The sequence below is a fragment of the Hakea prostrata genome, chromosome 4, assembly GCF_041222555.1.
Source record: "Hakea prostrata isolate BN-2017 chromosome 4, UWA_Hpros_2, whole genome shotgun sequence".
Classification (NCBI taxonomy): Eukaryota; Viridiplantae; Streptophyta; class Magnoliopsida; order Proteales; family Proteaceae; genus Hakea; species Hakea prostrata.
Genome location: NC_142603.1, coordinates 4116336 through 4136110, shown reverse-complemented (window position 1 = coordinate 4136110; position 19775 = coordinate 4116336). Strand labels below are relative to the sequence as shown.

At 35.7% G+C, this 19775-nt stretch overlaps 2 protein-coding genes across 2 annotated transcripts; both read left to right on the top strand.

Moving 5' to 3' along the window:
- Positions 1 to 8566: 8566 nt before the first annotated feature.
- Positions 8567 to 14664, top strand: LOC149017190 (putative protein phosphatase 2C 63). The gene is made up of 4 exons (XM_089151509.1): positions 8567 to 9160; positions 9247 to 9620; positions 12231 to 12467; positions 13355 to 14664. The coding sequence occupies exons 1-4, from the start codon at positions 8905 to 8907 to the stop codon at positions 13616 to 13618; spliced, it is 1131 nt and encodes a 376-aa protein (XP_089007635.1). The 5' UTR covers positions 8567 to 8904; the 3' UTR covers positions 13619 to 14664.
- Positions 14665 to 16652: 1988 nt separating this feature from the next.
- On the top strand, positions 16653 to 17775 carry LOC149017189 (putative esterase KAI2). The gene is made up of 2 exons (XM_089154205.1): positions 16653 to 17081; positions 17157 to 17775. The coding sequence occupies exons 1-2, from the start codon at positions 16714 to 16716 to the stop codon at positions 17599 to 17601; spliced, it is 813 nt and encodes a 270-aa protein (XP_089010331.1). The 5' UTR covers positions 16653 to 16713; the 3' UTR covers positions 17602 to 17775.
- The last annotated feature ends 2000 nt before the right edge of the window (positions 17776 to 19775 follow it).

Below are 19775 nucleotides of genomic sequence, written 5' to 3'. Positions count from 1 at the left end.
ATCTTGGCACTCATGTTATTCGATGAATAGATCAATCTTGCTAGGGATGATAGACTTGTTATTATTACATACAGTTTCATTGAGAAAAGGTGGTCATTAAGAACAGATAGTAAGTTTGTCTTTTGAAAATTTTCCAGGAGGCTATGGATTGGTGGGAGAGGCTCTAAGGATTCCATTTAGATAACTTGGGAGAGAATTGAGTTGGTTGTGTCATGTGTGATTAAGATTGTGTTGATCTAATTTTCAATTAACTAATAAGAATAGTTTGGTACGTGAATTAGAGTGGATGCAATTTTATATCTTATCATAATTAGAAGGTATAAATATTATTATTTTTAATATGAGGTTTTATCCTGGCTATTTTATATGTACAGCAACTACATAGTCTATATCTTTATGATAGGTTTTATATATAATTTAAATATACAATTAGAATCGCAAGATTTTTCTCATGAACTTAAGCTTTTTTCTTAACTTCTACGTATCTCGTGTGGTATATCATATAAATCATTCTAAACCCCAATGTCCTTTGCTTATATGTCAAATTCAACATGAACAAGTTATGATCAATATTAAGTGATTAAAAAAAACCATTAAAGAGTGCAATAGTAGAACTAGCTTGCATAAACATATGACGGGAATAATTTTATCGTGTTTTTAATTAAACACAGCGATAATCCTATTCACACTCCTGTGCCCCCATTGCTGAATGAATAAAATAGCCACCTCATCTAAGACAATGAAGGTCAACTCATTGAATGACATTTTTTTTGAATCAATAACTTATCATTATTCCATATGATTTATCATTAATCCTAAACCATTCCACATTCAAATCCTTTCGATTTTTAATAATCTAAAATATAATCATTTTAAGGCTGAATATAATAAAATTTTAACTAATTTGTATTAGCTCACTTGATTTTAATTTCTCTTGCAGCCAAAAAGGAAGGAGCCTAAACTGCAAAAGTTAAATTTTAATTTGGAAAAAAACTCCAGCAAACGCGTTTCAGTTTTTAGAGGATCGATAGTCTATGGCGAACCCGAGATGGTCAATACTCAAACATTATGGGACCCATTAACAATGATCCATTGGGCTCATGGGCCCACGGCCCACAAACGCTTAGGGTCCACGCTTTCCCTGAAAAGGTATAGCTGACACCTAAGGCTTGAAATTTGGAAAGGAGTTCCAATTTTCTAAAGGTGATTGCCCAAAAGGTCTTTGACTTCTTCCTTCAAACTTCAGTGACAGTATTGCTGTGGAGGCCCATAACGAATCTGAGAATCAAAATCAAGGCCAAGCCCATTATCAAGGTATTTTGATTTTTTTGTACGAGGGCACTTCTTGGGTACTAGAGAGGGAATATCACGTATATTATCAAGCAGAATCGAACTTATGACCTCTTCACTAAGAAGTGTTGATCTTACTAATCGAGCAATTCTACGACACTAGTACTACACAAGGTTTTATATGAAGCAAACCGTTATGCAATTTTTATTCTTTTGGAATTTGAGGTTCATCTGGACCAGTTTGTGCGAGGTTTGAATCTTCTTCTTAGAGGAAATCTCCAAATGAGTTTTAGGATTCAATCATGTGGAATTTTATAATATAAAGACTAAGATAAATTCAATGAGTGCCTTTGGATTATCATATTTATACGTGGTTGAATCACATCACTCCTTGGACACTCATTGAAAAAATTCCTTGAAAGAGAGGAGCCAAATCCGTTTATGTGCACCTCCTAATATAATATAATCTCCTTTCTCTACAACAATAATTAGACCCAAAAAAAAAGTTTCTAGGGTGGACAAAAAGGGTATTCACGTCCTTCACAGTTCAGATTCCTGGCAATTTTCTGCAATTGTATTATTGTACTGCCAACCTCATGGCGTCATTGGTTCAGTTTAGAAAGACTAACACTTAATTGTTTTTTTTTTTTTTTAATATATGTTTTTATATATATAGGGTGGGGAAATTAGTACCACTCTAAATTAGGTTGCCGCGAAAAATCGTCATGTCACTCAACCAAAAGTTAGAAATCGCTGAATAATCAACCATTTTTCGCCAAACCAACGAAATATTGGAAAAATCGTCGATTTCTCCGCCAGTGGTAACTGCTAGTGCCGTTGGATGCTAGAAGAGAAAAAGGGAACTCCGAGCCAGCTCACAGGACGCAACCTTGCTCTCTGTCTTCTCTGATCTTTCTCTCACTTTCTCCATCTTCTCTCTCTCGCAGGATGCAGGCTGCACCTTGCAGCATTGCTTTCTTCGTCTCTCCAAGTTGCTCATCGACTTCTCAGTTCTCTCGATGTCTCGCAAATTTCCAATCGCTCACCGTCTTCACGGTCTTGCTCTATGCGATAAACATGGGATGTGAAAAATGAAAATATGGTTCATTTATTTTATTAAGTTCAATCGATACCACTAAAAGTTAAAATTGGAAAATGAATGACATCGTGGGTCCGCTATTATATCCTTCACATACAAGTGTACATTTAAAGCATTTGAGTGGTTTATTAATATATTACTTTGGTTAATAAAAGTATAAAACATTAAAACTGTTGACACTCAATCTAGATGTCGGCAAATATCGCTGACATCGGGGTGTCGATGGTTTCGCCAGCCACCGACACCACCTATGTCAATGATATTTCGAACCATGGATATTACTTGGTACAAGGTAAATATTTCAAATCTTAAGCTAGATTGTGGCAAGTTGCATTAATTATTCAAGGATCACAATTAACACCCAACTAGAAACAAATTCGGATCATCTTTCCAACGGCTTTACAACTACAAACTACAGTGAGGCCCACAGGATTAGGTGATGAGATTTTTTTTTAATATTTTATTATTTTTTACTTTTGAGTCAAAAAATCTCATCATCTAATCTTGTGGACTCCAGTGTAGTTTGTGGTTATAAAGGTGTACCGTCTCGATGAAGATATCGAGACTCATTAGAAACTAAATCCTGTGGACTCCACTGTATTCGTAATTTTAGTGATTTAATTTATAATTGAGTTATAATTGTCACAATTGAATAATTAAATGCCACGTGTTGCAATTAAGATTCCATAATCAACAAGAGACTTGTCAAGCCAGTTTATGACTAGTCTGCCTAAACTGATAAGTGAAATGGAATGTAATTTTGTATCTTATTGTAATTAAAAAACATAAATAAGATTATTTTTTATATAAAGTTTATTTAAGCCAGCTTACTTGCATTTTTGGATGGTTTTCATATATATATATATATATATAGAGAACAAGACTTTCACTTGGGTCTCAAGGATATATTTTATTTTATTTCTATGTATATCGTGTGGTGGGTCGTATAAATCCAGCTAAACCCCAAAGTCCTTTGTTTATCCATATCCATTGTGTTTATAAAATATAACACAATGGTGACAACCTCCACTGTAGAGAAAATACGTTCACGAAGGTCATTGCTTCGATCCTCTGTCCCCTGACACACTTCTCAGATGATTAAAAAACAATCACAGGAGCAAGTTGCGCACTAGATGACAAAATAAATTCAAAACCAAGAAAGAGTGCAACAATGGTTACAGATGTGCGGGGGGCACTAGGTCGCCACTACTGCATCCCCTCTTTTATTTAAAAAAAATAAAAATATTACAGATGTTAATAAATAAAAATATAATGTGGAGAATTTGAAAAAGTGTACGGTCCATGCTTTCCCTGAAAAAGTGTAGCAGAGGCCCATGAAATTTGAAAAGGAATTCCAATTTTCTAAAGGTGATTGGCCCCGGGGTTTTGAAATTTCCACTCTTACTTTTTGACAAAAACAAGCCCAAAAGGCCCTTGAGTTGAGTTATTCCTTCTGTGACTGACTGGAAGGGAAAAAGCACGAGCGAAATCATTATTTCTACACTTATGGTTGTGGATCTCCATGAAAAATTTGAGGTATCAAAATCAAGGCCCAAGCCCATTCTCATCGTAATTTTTGAACGTATGTGTTTTAGTTTTATACTATGATATGATGTTTTATAATATGTGATTTAAATTAATGCGTATAAAAACAAAAAAAACTATGGAAATTAATTCATCATAATACACTTAAGTGTCTTTTATCACTAGGTTTAGGAAACCAATTTTTGTGACAATTTTGTTATTGGATTGATGCAAACATGTCATGAGATTTGCTATTTTCTTGATGGTTTTCTCGACTTTACTCATAGATAGACTTTAAGATGATCAATCTTCGTAATGTAACTTATCTCTATATAATATTTATTTAAGCACAGTTGGTTATTCTTTATTTATTTCGACCAAAAAATTATTCTTTTTTTTTTTAATTTCATTTTTTATATTACTTTTTTCTTATTGGAATATAATATTACAAAGTCTATTTGAATGGTTCAAATAGAAGCTTATCCTATTATCTAAGGACTTAGGGCTTCCCATTTTTGGTGGATTCTCGATTTTTTTTCCCAGCTTTCGACTAAAGATTGCATTCTTTATTATATGAAGAAAAAAAAAGAAGAAGAAATTGGCTTATAAAATCTAAATCAAAATGATGATCGTCAACACGAAAGATATTGCATATCATCAATCGAATAGAAATGCCCTTAACGTTTGAATATGGACAATAAGACTTTGACACCTACAAGGCTACAACTATGATGGGATTGAAATTAACATTAAAAAAAAAAAAAAAAGAAATATAGAGATTTTTTCAAAATTATTGAGAGTCCATACTTAAAATTACATGTTATCAACATTGATCATTTTCAAAAATTATAAGTTACCTATTGTTATTTTTCTATTAATTTTGAAATTGAGATGACCATTTTGCTCATATTTGAAGATAAATATATTTATTTATTTTTATTTTTCAAAATTTTACTTAACTATTTTACAAATTTACAATAAAAAAAATGTCCTGTTGACTTGATTTACCTTGGCCTCCTGTCGGAAAATACCCACTACCATCCTTATAAAAAAAATCCCTTTAAAAAAATAAAATCTCTATTGCAACAGCTTGGATTTTTTTTTTTTTTTTTTAAGTCATTAATGATGGACCAATTCCATAGTGAATTCCTATTTTTTCCATTTGTCGTCGTCAACTTGTTATCAACTTGGCCCCTATTCCAAGTGGCAACCGTGGAAAGCACGCCAACGACTTTTTTTTTTTTGGGAAAACTACGATTTCTTTTTTTATTATTATTATTATTATTATTTTAATGTAAATATTAAAAATTTCTCTTTTTTTTTGGATAAAGAATAATTTCCTTTTCGAAAAAAAAAAGAGCAAAGGTTTCATCAATTGACATGTGTTATAATCATATGCGTGACAGTGACACTTTTTATGACTACAAGATCTTTTTTTTTTGCGAATTTTATTTCTTTTTCATATTCTAATAATTTCCTTATAAATAAGTTAAAAATCAAATGAAATAATAATAATAATAATAATAAAATCACAGGTTTTTATACGGTTGGGTTACAAAAAAACAATCTCTGGATCCATGAATCTGCGATTTATACTCGTTTGGTTGTGAAAATATCTGGACTCATGAAATTATATCATTACTATAAAAACGCTAAATATTTGTACATACAAAAAAATCATATTGACCGATTAGTTTTTTTTTTTATGAATCCACATATTTCATTTGATTTTATGAATTATAACTTTATAGATTTAAAATATATAGATTTGAAATCTCTAGATTCATGTAACCGGCTCTAAATTCATGTTAATTTTTTCATTGGAAGATTCAACTTGTTTATCATTATAAGTAAAAATTATATTTTTATCTAACATATAACTAAATAAGGGCAATATGTTGACCTATTCTCTAGGTTAGGAGGCCTAGTCTTTACCTAGCAAGACCCGTTGGTCATTATCCACTTCTTGGATTTAGATTACAAGTCTAGATCCAGAGGTTTTTTTTTTTCTTTCTTTCTTGGGTACTAAGATCCAGAGTTGTTTGCTTGGAATGAATACTACTTTTACAACAAAAAGAAAATAAGTAATCCTTCGCTGCTTGAAAATGAAGTAGAAGATAAGATAAGATAGAAGCTATAAATTCAAAAGACTAGTTGACAATGTGAAGTGCATTTTTTTCCACATAAAGTAATCTCCGTTGAATTTGATTTATCTTCCATTGTCTTTTAAATGGGTTTTCATTTAAATCATGAGTGAAGAAAATTTTATTGTTTATTAAAATTTAATGAGGAAATAATTATTGTTCCTATTTATACTACTTGACTAAATAGGATAAATTTTCATGCATGATATCAAGAAAATTCATTTTAAAAATTTGCCGATACAAGAAGGCATCGTCGAATCAGTGGATAGGTCATGGGTTCGACCCTTACAGACAGCGTCTCCCCCCTGAAGATGTAATCAAGGTATGCGCAAGTTGACCCAGATTTTTGCTCCAGCATCTAAACATAATAACATACTAAAGACATTTTCTTCAGTGGCACAACGGTCATTTGATTCATTCATGCATAACTTTCACTATTTCCTATTAAACAATTTACAATAAATTAATTAAAAATTTATCTATGGAATAAATTAACTCATATTGAAATCAAATCCTACCCTAGCCATCAATAAATATATATATCTATTGCAACTTGATTAAGAATACTTTCTTTACTTTTTTCCAACTAATAATTTGCTGCATAGAAAATAAAACAATTTGAATCCGTCAAACAACAACCATAAATATCTTGCAAGTCGTAACGTGAAGACCAGGTACTTTATGTGTGTTTCACATTTAAAGTCTAAATCTAAACACAACAATAGTGAAATAGAGACCAATATTCTCTTTCAACTTTTAAACTTCCATAATAAACGGAGTAACTTATGAGAGAAATGAAGAACCAAGATGACGAAATGGAAGATGGTCCAAGAACTCCATGGGAAATCACTATTGATTTCACTTTATTCTTTTTTAAAATTTCAAGATAAAAAATTTTCAAAGAGTAAAAGGTGGAAGTTTGACAAAAACAAAACAAATAAATAAAAATAGGATAATTTTTATATGGACCCTGAGGTTTGGTCTAAGTCACTTTTAATCCAGTTTAAGTTTTCTTTTGCATATGACTCCTTGTGGTTTTAAGAAATAATTAAATAAGGACACACTTAACAAAAATAATTAGTTTAATAAAATTTGTGACAGAAATAACCTTGTATCATTTGAATTTTTTTAAAATTATTTTAATTTTAATTTATTAAAATAGATACTATCAAAATACCCTTCCGTTCACCCTGTTTACCTCTTAACTTCTCATTTTCTCCTCCTCCACCTCCAGTGCTACCACCACCACCACCACAATCATCTGCAATTGCAATTGATGAACCGACAACATCAGAATCGCCTTCATGGTTCCCAGAAGCAGCAATAAATAGTAACACCACTTGAATTCATTGATGAATAAAAAACCCCTTGAATAAGATGCTGCGAACATGATTTCATCCAATTTATATTCTCTTAAATTAATTAAGAGTAAAAAATCAAAATAAATTAGAATTATATTAGTTGAAAATTAAAATTCTTTCAACTAGTGGAAGGATTCATGCCTCTGAACTCTGAAGTAAGGAAAACACAGACACACCGTCCCTCTGCTTTCCCTTTCCAAATTTCTTCTTCATGAGATGGGTCATTACTCATTGGGCAGTCGTAGAACTTTAGAGAAAATTAAGATGAGTAAGGAAGGAAGAGTTATAAAGCTGGAGAGGAGAGGGCTGTTTCAATTCCTTGGCAGATAAAATTGAAACATCACTTGTGCCAATAAAATTGCAGAAACATATAGAAATTCAGGAACAGGGCGTAATTCATAAAAATAAATAAATAAATAAATAAAATAAAAAAAAACTTGAAGTGGTATTGAACAAGTTAGAGGAACTCTTCCACCATTTCAAAAGATTTTGGAATCTAAAGAATCTTTCGGTCAGAAGCCGTAGATCTTTTTTATTAATTTGGGAAACATGGAGGTGGATTAAAAGTTACAAGGCGATGAAACCCCACCATGACTCTCACCGAGAAGAGTTACTGCGGATATTCAAGTGGATTCAATGGTGCTCGTTGGGAACCATGGGCGATCTGGTTGTTGGATGCTGGTGGTGGTGGAACAGGAGGTGGAGGAGGTGAAGATGAGAAGCTAAGAGGTGAAGAGGGTGAGCAGAAGGGTATTTTGATGGTATTTATATTAATAAATTAAAATTAAAATAACAAAAAGAAGTACAAAGAACACAAGGGTATTTTTGTCAAAAAAATTATTAAATTAACTATTTTTGTTAAGTGTATCTTTATTTAATTATTTTTTAAAACCACATGGAGTCATATGTAAAAAATTACTTAAACTGAACTAAAAGTGATCTGGCCCAAACCTTATGTTCAGATAAAAATTACCCATAAAAAGAAAATATTTTTAGAGAGACATGCACTGTGGCCTGTGGGATAACAGATAAAGTAGTTTTTAGAAAATTTTATTTTACTTTATTTTCCGATGATATATAACAATTAATAGGTGGAGCCCACCCAGCCCACTAAAGATAAGCTCATCGACACGGTTGTGTAGTGGCAATAAGCAAAGAAGAGTAAAAAACTTGCCAGAGAGAGAGAGAGAGAGAGAGGGAAAGGAGAAAGTGGTTGTTGGTTGTTGATGGTTCACGCGTATTACTAGTGCGCACTCGTCTTCTTCTTATAGTTTACGCGGCTTCGCTACGGCATTTTCACAAACACTTCATACCCAACACAGACCTAAACAGCAAATCACTTGGTTTCCAATAATTTATTCTCCTTTCCTTGGCCTTTTGTCGCCAAAATCCAGAAACGCAAAGCTGTGTATCTATCAAGCAATCGGAAAACTAAGATTATTCTTCTGTTCTGAGCAATTTTACATACGGAAGGAAGAAGAAGGAGATGTTGCGATCGTGTTACAGACCACTAGAGCGTTGCTTCGGCATAAGAAGAGGCGATGGACTTCTATGGCATATGGACTTGAAACCACATGCCTCCGGCGACTTCTCGATCGCAGTCGTTCAGGCCAACTCGTCTCTTGAAGATCAAAGCCAAGTTTTCACCTCTCCTTTCGCTACTTATGTTGGTGTCTACGATGGCCATGGTGGCCCCGAAGCGTCTCGATTCATCAACGGCCATCTATTCCCGCAGCTTCAAAGTAACGGAGTTTTAATTTCTCTTTGTGCTCTTTTTTCCCCTACTGATTACGATAATTTAGTCATTTCCGTTCCTCTTCTGCTACAGAGTTTGCTACGGAGCAAGGAGGATTGTCGGCAGATGTCATAAAAAAGGCATTTGATGCTACTGAGGAGGAATTCTTGCGCTTGGTCAAGCGTTCATGGACGACTCGCCCGCAGATCGCGTCGGTGGGGTCGTGCTGTTTGGTTGGAGCCATCTCCAAGGATGTTCTGTATGTGGCCAATCTTGGGGACTCCAGGGCCGTTCTTGGGCGAAGAGCACCCGAGGGCCGGAAGATCCCCGTGGTAGCGGAACGCTTGTCTACCGATCACAATGTTGCAGTGGAGGAGGTGAGAAAGGAAGTCGAGGCGCTCCATCCTGATGATTCGCATATCGTTGTTAACAGTCGTGGAGTTTGGCGGATTAAGGGCATAATTCAGGTATTAGCAATGACTTTCACTTTCGTTACCTCCAAAAAGTGGGGAAAAAACTTGAACAAAAATTGATTTCCAGTTTCATGTTCCGTTGGACTATGAATGAGGTAAAGAATACAGAACGAGTACTAATGAGGATTATTATTGGTCCAATTTTGTTGGGTAAAGGGGATTTTGAGAATGCTCATTCGGTTGTTACTCATTGAATTCGAAGGCTAATTATACATATTTCTCCCCACCCCCAATTCCCTACGCCAAAAATTAAAAGGGAAATTGCGTCCACTGCCTCTTTGATGTTCAGATGCGAAAAGTGATTACTGGTCTAGATTGATCAACTGGTGCTTGAAACTTGTATTATTCCATGGTGCTGGATGAAGTAGCATCTGCCATACTATTCAGAATGGTTTGAACAGTCCTAGTAACATAGGAAAGCCATCAAACCCTGAAGCAAATCTGATTGAGGGTTGGTGTTGAATGCCTTATTTATGATCTAACTTCATGGCTTACACTTCATGGAATCTATAATGCACTGGTTCTACAAATCAATGGTTTTTCTTTTCCTTCTATGCTAAGCCTTTAGTAACTTTTGGGCCGTAGTTTGCAGTTACTGGCTACTACTTGTGTACTTCTGAAATCAAATTCATAAAATGATGAGTAGGCAATTTAAGGTTTACTGATTATGCAATTATTTGGAAAAGCTTTGGATGTGTTAGTTTATTAATATTCATATATTAATATCTACCTTCTGCTGTTATTTCTGTTGGCTAATAAACTTTTATTTTCAAAGTTAATTGTATACTAGTGGGTGTGCTCTTTTATTGGTGATAAGATAACAATTTATAATTTTATTTTAAACGGGATTACGATGGTTTATATCATGGGTTCCCCTAATCATATGAATTGTCAGTGATAGGCAGAAAATTAAACGTTTACAGTGTCTGTCTGCAGCAGAAAGCTTAGAGAAAATCTATCCATCTTGGAAGACTTTTTGTGTTTTCAGATTATGAATAGGATTATGATGGTTTATATCATGGGTTCCCCTAATCATATGAATTGTCAGTGATAGGCAGAAAATTAGATGTTTACAGTGTCTGTCTGTAGCAGAAAGCTTAGAGAAAATCTATCCATCTTGGAAGACATTTTGTGTTTTCAAATTATGAATAGGATTATGATGGTTTATATCATGGGTTCCCCTAATTATATCAATTGTCAGTGATAGGCAGAAAATTAAATGTCTACAGTGTCTGTCTGTAGCAGAAATCTATCCATCTTGGAAGACTTTTTGTGTTTTCACCATTTCAAAATTAAGGAATTTTGTAAGATGTAAAAAATGGGTGTAAAGGTTCCCAATTTATCTCTATAACCATGGTACTGAATGATTGTGGTCCATACCATTCTTGAAGAACCTATGTCTACCTGCTTTCTCTTTTCTTTCCTTTTTTTTTTTGTTCCGCTTTTTCCCCCATTTTATCCTTTAGCTACTAGCTATTTCTATATTTTACCGTTTTGTAGGCCCTGGAAAATGCTGACACCCAACCCCCTTCTCCCTCAAATGAAGAAAAAAAAAAAAAAAAAAAAGAAAAGAAGAAGAAGAAGAAGAAGAAAAAGAAGTGTCAACTGTGAGTTTCCATGGTTATGATAGCCTTCTTAGCATTTTTTTTCTGGCTACCGAGTGTTGCCTTCACTTCAAATGCACTTTTCATGGTTGCGGAAAATCTTCTACCACAACTTTTCTTGTAGGTTCTATGCCCTTGGGATCCCCTGTTTTTACATCCGGAATGAAATTCAACATTTCAAAAGAAAGATGGTAGATGTGCTATTGTTTATTTGTATGTCACGAAAGATGGATCTTTAATGCAAGTTAATTTGTTGTCCTTATCTTTTGATGATTCTATTCGAACATAATACCTGTCTGTAGATGTTATCTTGTGCTGTACCTTTATCTTTCTTCTTTACTTTTGGTTCTTGTTGGTTCCGTAAAAATCCCTTATTTCTATTTCGTGAAAAAACAAAAAGAGGAAAGGGTGGAAAAGAAAAGCAGGTTCCCTGTATTCCATTATACTTATGGGTCAAATCAGTGTCATTCAAAAGGTGCCAAATACCTTACCTTTTTGTAAATTATCCTTTTGAGGGACCATATGTTATGCTTCTGATGCAACAGTCATGTCCTTCTAAGTAAATAAAAGTGTTTTGCATTCAATAGTTGATATATACATGTAGAGCATGAAAAGCAAATACAATCAGACTACTCAGGATGTACAAGATTTCCTTAGATTCCGGTTATCTTCTTTTATATCACACAATAATTATGTTCATCATCATGTTAGGTTATTAACATGATGCATGCCCTCAATTGAAGTCCATTTTTGGGCCTAGCATAATAGTAGGCTGGATATGTTCTCTTCTCTACTCATTGTTGGTTGCTTTTGGAACTTCTCAGACCTATTCTTCTCAGGTTTCATCTACAATATTTGGGAAACTCTGTTTTATGGATACTGAAATTAAATGTTTCTTTAGTTGTCTTCTATTTTGTTCATGTCATTCATAATTTAGAAGTGATGAAAAATAGAGGTATGCCATTTTTAAATTATTCTTTTTTTGTTTTTTGTTTTCCAGGTGTCTAGATCTATTGGAGATATCTATCTCAAAAAACCTGAGTTCAACAGGGATCCCCTTTTCCAGCAATATGGATTTCCAATCCCTCTTAAACGCCCAGTGATGACAGCAGAACCCTCAATCCAGATTAGAAAGCTAAAGCCAAATGATTTATTCTTGATTTTTGCATCAGATGGACTGTGGGAGCATCTTAGTGATGAAGCTGCTGTAGAAATTGTGTTCAACAACCCAAGAGCTGTAAGTACCATCATCATTTTCCTGAACAACTTGGCAGTTCCATTTTTGCTTGTTGATGACTATTTCACATTAGTGCGATCACCGGGAATATTTGTTGTCAGTCTGCAGAGTGATTTAAAGGGGTCGAGATCATCTTCAGGGAGCATCCAAGGAGTGCGTCCCATGGCTGGGCTGTGTTGCTCACATCCTGATGGCTGACTGGGTGCAAGTAGGGATGTGTGCAGCGTAGCCCAGCCTGCCCAGGGGATGCCTTCTACTAGTCCTGGGCTTTGGCTCCCTGGAGAGGTGCCAGGTCCAATTTAAATGGCTTCCATCTCAGCATGTTTAAGATTAGCTTGTACTGATGTCATTGTGTGTGAGATGATTTTATTGAATTTTGAAGGACTGGGTCAGTCTGAGCCATTGTTTTATGTAGTTCGATCAGATAAGACTACTCTGCTGAGTCTCGTAGCAGTGGTGGAGCCCTGTCAACTGAGACAATCCTGGCCTCAAGTCATTTTGCTGAACTTATCTGTTTAGCAATCAATCTTTACCATGGATACAACTTGGATTGGTATAGTCCTGGATTCTGAATTGTATCCTTGTTCCGCATTTCCGCTGTTAGTCCCCTCATAGAGTTGGTTCATATGGGAAAAGGTGTTTCTGAACCTAATGCAAGTTTAGCCAGGGGGGGGAAAAGCTGTGTGTGGTAGTAAAGTTGCTGACTAATTCAGGATCTACAGTACCCAATGCCAAGCTTGAACCTTGCGCCTTTTATATCTCAATTTTGAAAACCACCTCCATGCTGAGCTGGTTGCTTGCTTCTCCATGATTCTGAGCTCTCTTTTCATCCTCATTTCTGGTGTTCGTTGACATGAATAATTGAAAATGTTTTTCTTTTTGGTCAGGGAATAGCAAAGCGATTAGTGAGTGCTGCCCTTCAGGAGGCCGCAAAGAAGAGGGAGATGAGATATGTTGACATTATGAGGTTAGAGAAGGGAGTCAGACGGCATTTCCATGATGATATCACTGTGATTGTGATTTACATTGATCACATTCCAGGCTCTTCTCCCGGTAGATTCAAGAACAATGCGGTCGACTGCACAACTGCTCCTGTTGACATCTATTCTCTCAACTCCGATGATGCAGAAGAAATCCTTCCTTTATCTTGAGCGAACCTGTCAAGCTGAAGGACTCACACTTACTGACCAGTTGTCTTTTTTTCAATTTTATTTGAGAGAGCACAATAATTCGAAGGATACAAGCATGTAAATTATATATAAAGGAGACATGGGTATTGAAGCGGACGAAGACAGAATCCAATAAGAAACTCTATAGTTAGGGGTGGTGTACATAGAAGAGGCATGGAGGGATTGTCAAGCTGCTATATATGTGAATTCTAAGTCTCTGTTCGGAGCTCTTAACCCTCTGTTCCAGGATTTGCTCAGGTTCTTGGCAGCAGTAAATTTGGGTTAGTTTAGTTTTTCTCCCTTTCTTGAATTAAGGGAGGGAAAAAGGTTGGCCTGTACCACAGTAGGCATGAACTGATCAAAAAGGTGATTTTTCTATTCTTTACCATTTTCTTTGATTGTTCTTATGAAATTTTGATGTATGGTGATTATTCACATTTGTTATACCCCCTTCTTCTTGTGATTCTTGGTTGGAATTTTGGGACACAGATAATCTCAGAGACACCTCCAACGCCATTTTAATGTATTATGAGTCTATGACACGTCTTTTTATCTTTTTATTTTTTATTTTTTGTAGTGGTATTCAGAATACATTATATTAAAAAGAAAATGACATCAGAATACATTCTGTAGCACCCATGCAGGTGATAGTGATACTGTCGTAGATGGTAGATCTTTCGGGGCGCCACCTACGGATCGCTCGTTCTACCAGGGACTGCTTTTGGCATGATTTTCAATTTTTATTTTTATCCATTTTTCAAAAATCAGCACTGAAATTTATTTTGAATAAAAATATGAAAATTGTTTGGTATTAATTTGTAAGATAGTTTTTTCACTAAAAATATATGTTCGGCATTACTTTTTTGCAAAATAATGTTTTCTCTAAGTTTTAAAACTTCTATTAGAAAAAAAAATGCATATATATAAATCTTCTCTTACCATCAATTGTATGTCATTTTTAAAAAAAAATTATTAAGGCATTCATAAGTCTTTCATAATACCAATCAACGCATGAAACACTATTAATAGGCCCATCAATCATATGTCATAATGAATAATATTAAGGAAACAATTAATGCATAACCAAAACATATTAACTGATCATTAATCCTAATAAGTTTTCTTGATCTAATTTGCAATTTTTTTTTTTTTTATGCTTTCTATTGTGGTATTCTCTCAAAAAGTCAATTAGATGCCACTTGCTTTCTCATAAAATTGTAATTTGTCAAACATGTAGCCATGAATGATACATGTGTTTTGAAAAATTATCAACCACAATAAACATCTTGACAAAAAATCCTTACCAATAATCAAATTCTAACTACAAATCAAGATCGACGACCTATGCTTATTCTACAATCCCCTTGTCAACTAAATAATTCCAAACTTAAAAGTTCTAATCTCACTTAAACTTTTTCAAATAATGAAAGAACAAAATCAATCATAAATAATTGAATATACAAATAAGAAATGAACTAACATTTCAAATCAAATTAGTGAAGGGAGTTATATGAAATTACTAGCAAATCCAAACTTACAGCCTAGTTTTTCAATTTATGGAAGTCGCCACAGAATCAAGACGGTAAGGCATCTTTGGTTTTCTAAAACCCCCCTCTCCCACCCCACCCCACCCCACGGCCCTCACCCCTCACCACCCCCACACAAAAAAAGAAAAGAAAAAAGAAAGAGCAGTTCTACTTTGCAAGAACCGAGTATTTGAATGAAAGACAAAACTAAAACAAACCAGAAGAATAGATGGATCTTCTTTTATGACCTTCATATGACAATTAGGTGTAAAGTGAAGCTAGAAAGTATTAGTTTTCCCAGACAATAGCAATAAACGCAAAAACAGAACTTTGCTATATATTTGCAATGTCGTTCTGTCTCTACAATCGATTTAACAAAGGTGATATGAAAACATATTATAATTTTATTTTACACTCGTAGTGAAACAGTTCTCATCTTGCCATGGATATAAGCAACCTTACATAACCTTGTCAATCCTTAGTCTCTTAGTGTAATTAATTGTTTATGATTTCCTTTCTTTTTTGGTATCATTTTAAGGTCTTGGTTTTCCACATAAATCTTATAAATACAAAATTCTTATCAATCAGCGACCAATTTCAACTTTTTAAGTGGTTAAGATAAATCTCATGTTTTGTTAACCACTGAATTTACTTTTTTTAATTAGCTTAATTAACAAATATGATACATAACGGTGGATAACAAGCTTGAGTAGCTAAACCCTATGGTACAGGTACACACAATAAGAAAAAGAGGACTTTTGCTTCTTTTTTTTTTTTTTTTTTTTTTTTTTTTTTAAGTATTTAAGAATTTAGTATAACGTGCCGGTTTGGGTCGGTGCAGGCTATAACGTGTTGGTTCGGTCCAGCCCTAACCGCACGGTTTACACATTGAGTCAAACCGATGGCACATTCCCTGCACCATCATCAATGTGGCGTGGAGAGATCTTTAACACTTGCAGAAACGAATCCGGATCTTCTCCCTGTCGGGGGAGCTCTATAGACCCCATGGCTTCCTGACCACATATATCAGTGGGGCCCACTGGTGTTGAAAAAGTTTTGTTTATTTTTTCAAAGTGTTTTTCCGGGGCCCCCGATTTGTGGTCGGAGCGTCGTTTGTGCTCCCCGTCGGGGTCGGTGATCCAGACTCCGTATAAGCCTCAACCTCTCAATAAGTATCAACCAGGTTTCTTGACAAATGTCAGCATCTAACTACGGACAACGACTAAACCCACCAACTAGTGAATCATGAATCATTTTTTTTCATAAAGAAAAAGGGAAGGATTAAAGTCTCTTGGAAATCCAACATTGGAACATTGCTCATTAATTTTCTCTTATCTCCTTCTGTCTCTATTAAGCATTAACCATGGACCCCCATTTAGTTGGCCTCGTGGCGTATGAACGCGTGTGGCAAGATTTCCTCCACTTCACCCACCTGCGTCTATATCTTTTCTTCTTTGTTTCCTTCTCAAACAACACCTTCCATCTTTTCTTCTTCGATTGGGAAGAAGTGGTCTTCCGCCATTGTCAGAGCAGAGCCAAGAAGAACAAGCGATGGGAGTTGTGGAGGAAGCTCACAATGTTAGGGTTGTAGGATCAGGAGAAAGGATTATAGTGCTTGGACATGGATTTGGCACAGATCAATCAGTGTGGAAGCACCTGGTTCCTCATCTCCTCGACGATTTCCGTGTAATCCTCTACGACAACATGGGCGCCGGACCTACCAATCCTGATTACTTCGACTTCGATCGATACGCCACCCTTGATGGCTTTGCTTACGATCTTCTCGCCATCTTAGAGGAGTTGCACGTCGAATCCTGCATCTTCGTCGGACATTCTTTATCTGCCATGGTTGGTCTCTTAGCTTCCATCACCCGTCCTGATCTCTTCTCCAAACTCGTCATGATCGCCGCTTCTCCCAGGTACGAGTTCTGTTACGGATTCGTCTAGTAATTAGTTCAATTAATCCATTAATTCACAAAAAATGCTTCAATTAGGTACTTGAACGACGCGGACTACTACGGAGGGTTCGAGCAAGAAGATTTGGACCAGTTGTTCGAAGCGATTAGATCGAATTACAAGGCGTGGTGTTCGGGGTTTGCGCCGCTGGCGGTGGGAGGAGATATGGACTCGGCGGCCGTACAAGAATTCAGTCGGACTCTGTTCAACATGAGACCTGACATAGCATTGAGCCTGGCTCAGACAATATTCCAGAGCGACATGAGAGAGTTGCTGAGCTTGGTCACTATACCTTGTCACATACTTCAGAGCATGAAGGACTTGGCGGTGCCGGTGATAGTTTCTGAATATCTTCACGCCAATCTTGGCGGTGAGTCTATCGTCGAAATCATGGGTTCCGATGGGCATCTACCGCAGTTGAGTTCGCCGGATATTGTGATTCCGGCTCTGCTTCGCCACATTCGTTTTGACATTGCAGTCTGAACTCAACGAAGAAAATGAATCTCCTGCATTGTAAGTAAAATAATAACTACTCTTAGGTTAGCTTAATTCCCTTCCCCCCGTGAATCTGTAGTATCTGCTGATTGAGAGTCAAGTCAATTCACTTCTTCATCTTCTTCTTCGATGGAGACTGGAGGTCCTTGGTGTGATTTTTAGGTATGCTAGTCCATGTAACAAGACTGTTTAGTGTAAAAAAATTCACTGGTGTGAGAGAGTTCTATGACCTGAAAAGTTGTGAGATTTAGGTTAAAAAATTTCTTTTCCTTTGGTAATCACAATGTCTTGAATCAAGATGGAATGTGGTCCAAGTACACGATTGTTGTCTGAAATTTTTGGAGATGTAAAAGGTAGAAAGAATGCTGGGGGCTTGACTTCATTAATGTGCATCACTATGTTGCAAGTCGACATCGAAATTTCGGTTAAAATCTCGACCGTTCGGTGCAGGCGCTGCGTAAGTTACACCCGACCAAAGCCTATGATGTGGTTTCAATCAAGTGGATGTCTTACCAATGGTTTTCAATCCACTAACAGCAGAGAGAGATTATTTTTTTGGAATGAGGTTCATCTGGGCCAGCTTGAGCGGAAGGAGATTGTTACTTCGTTAAACAGTTGGGTTGTCAATCCGATCCTTACAATTGGAATCATTATCGATTATATTTTGTTGGGGTTTTGTCATTAAAGATGGACTTCTAATCTAGATCTTCGTGGTAGACTTGGAATATCATATTTTCTTCAATCTAAAATTTATGATTGCTTTCTCAATTCTCAGTATCACATCTCACTCAAAGAGAAGAGAAGAATTAAGGGTAGAACAAAAAAGATTATCAACCGTGAAGTTGTCATTAATGTCATACCTAAACTTGGGTCTTATAGTAAGTGGTAGACAAAACCTCTAAGAAGGCAGACAAAACCTCTAAGAAGGCAAGGAACCATATGATATGACTAACCCTATGTAATTGTTGTTTTTTCTCTATTATGTTTCTATTCATCGAATTTAAAGAAGAATTAGTTGGACTGGTTTGTTTTAATCCTTGTTCTCTCGACTCTTTGCATGGCTTTCTAAATTAATTATGAGAAGGTAATATCATAGAGAGCATGGGAGAGATTAGACTTGGAAGGCAAAGTCATGGAGATGGGAGATCATTGTGTTATTCCTCTTCTCTCTTGGTGGAGCTCTTTGAAACCAAATCATGTTGGAGGAGATGTAATCATCCAAGGCACTCAGATCGACTTGGAAGGCAAAGTCATGGAGATGGGAGATCATTGTGTTATTCCTCTTCTCTTTTGGTGGAGCTCTTTGAAACCAAATCATGTTGGAGGAGATGTAATCATCCAAGGCACCTGATCTGAGTTCCTATCAAATCCTAAGCAAGTTCGTGGAATCCAGTCTTGGATTAGGTATCAAGGATGAACATTTGAGTTTGGATCTTCACATCTCTCCATCACATATTGCCCATCTCCGGACTATCTTGTTAATACTTAAAGGTGAATTCTTGTCCTGAGTATATGGTTGAGAGATATGAAGATAGTGTTGTCTATATCTTAATTTTGAACACTGCTATATGGTAGGCAGTACATAGAGCTCTCCCTATAAACCCTAATTTATTTAATAGACAGGTTTCACCCTCCCCTCTGTGTTTGATTTTTGCACAAGATGTTGAATTAGAATGCCATGCTTTGTTTTTTCTGCTCACATGCAAAGGAGTGTGGGAGAGCATACACACTGAGACCGGATGTTTCTGATTTTGCTGGTAATTCAGTCCGTGATTGAATTGATCTCCTCATAGAGAAGTTTAAAGATTCAAGGGAACTCAAATGGGTTGGTTCAGTTTGGAGTGCAATGCTATGGACAATTTGGATATGTTAGAATCTGAATACCGAAGGCACTGTATAAGACATACCAATATCAAGCAATAAGATTAAGAATCACAAAATAAGATAATTTTATGTCGAAGCACTTAACTTGTATGAAACAGAAGAAGCAAAAATAAAATGCCCCCTTAAGTACATGCTGGGTTTTATTTTGCGTCATCACCTCCAAGATATAACAACTCTTTTAGATCTGAAAGCTAGCAAGCTTATCTTGTTTTAATTTCTCATTCATTTGACTCCTAAACTCGTATGGACACCTATAGAGAGCAAGCTCATGTTTTAAT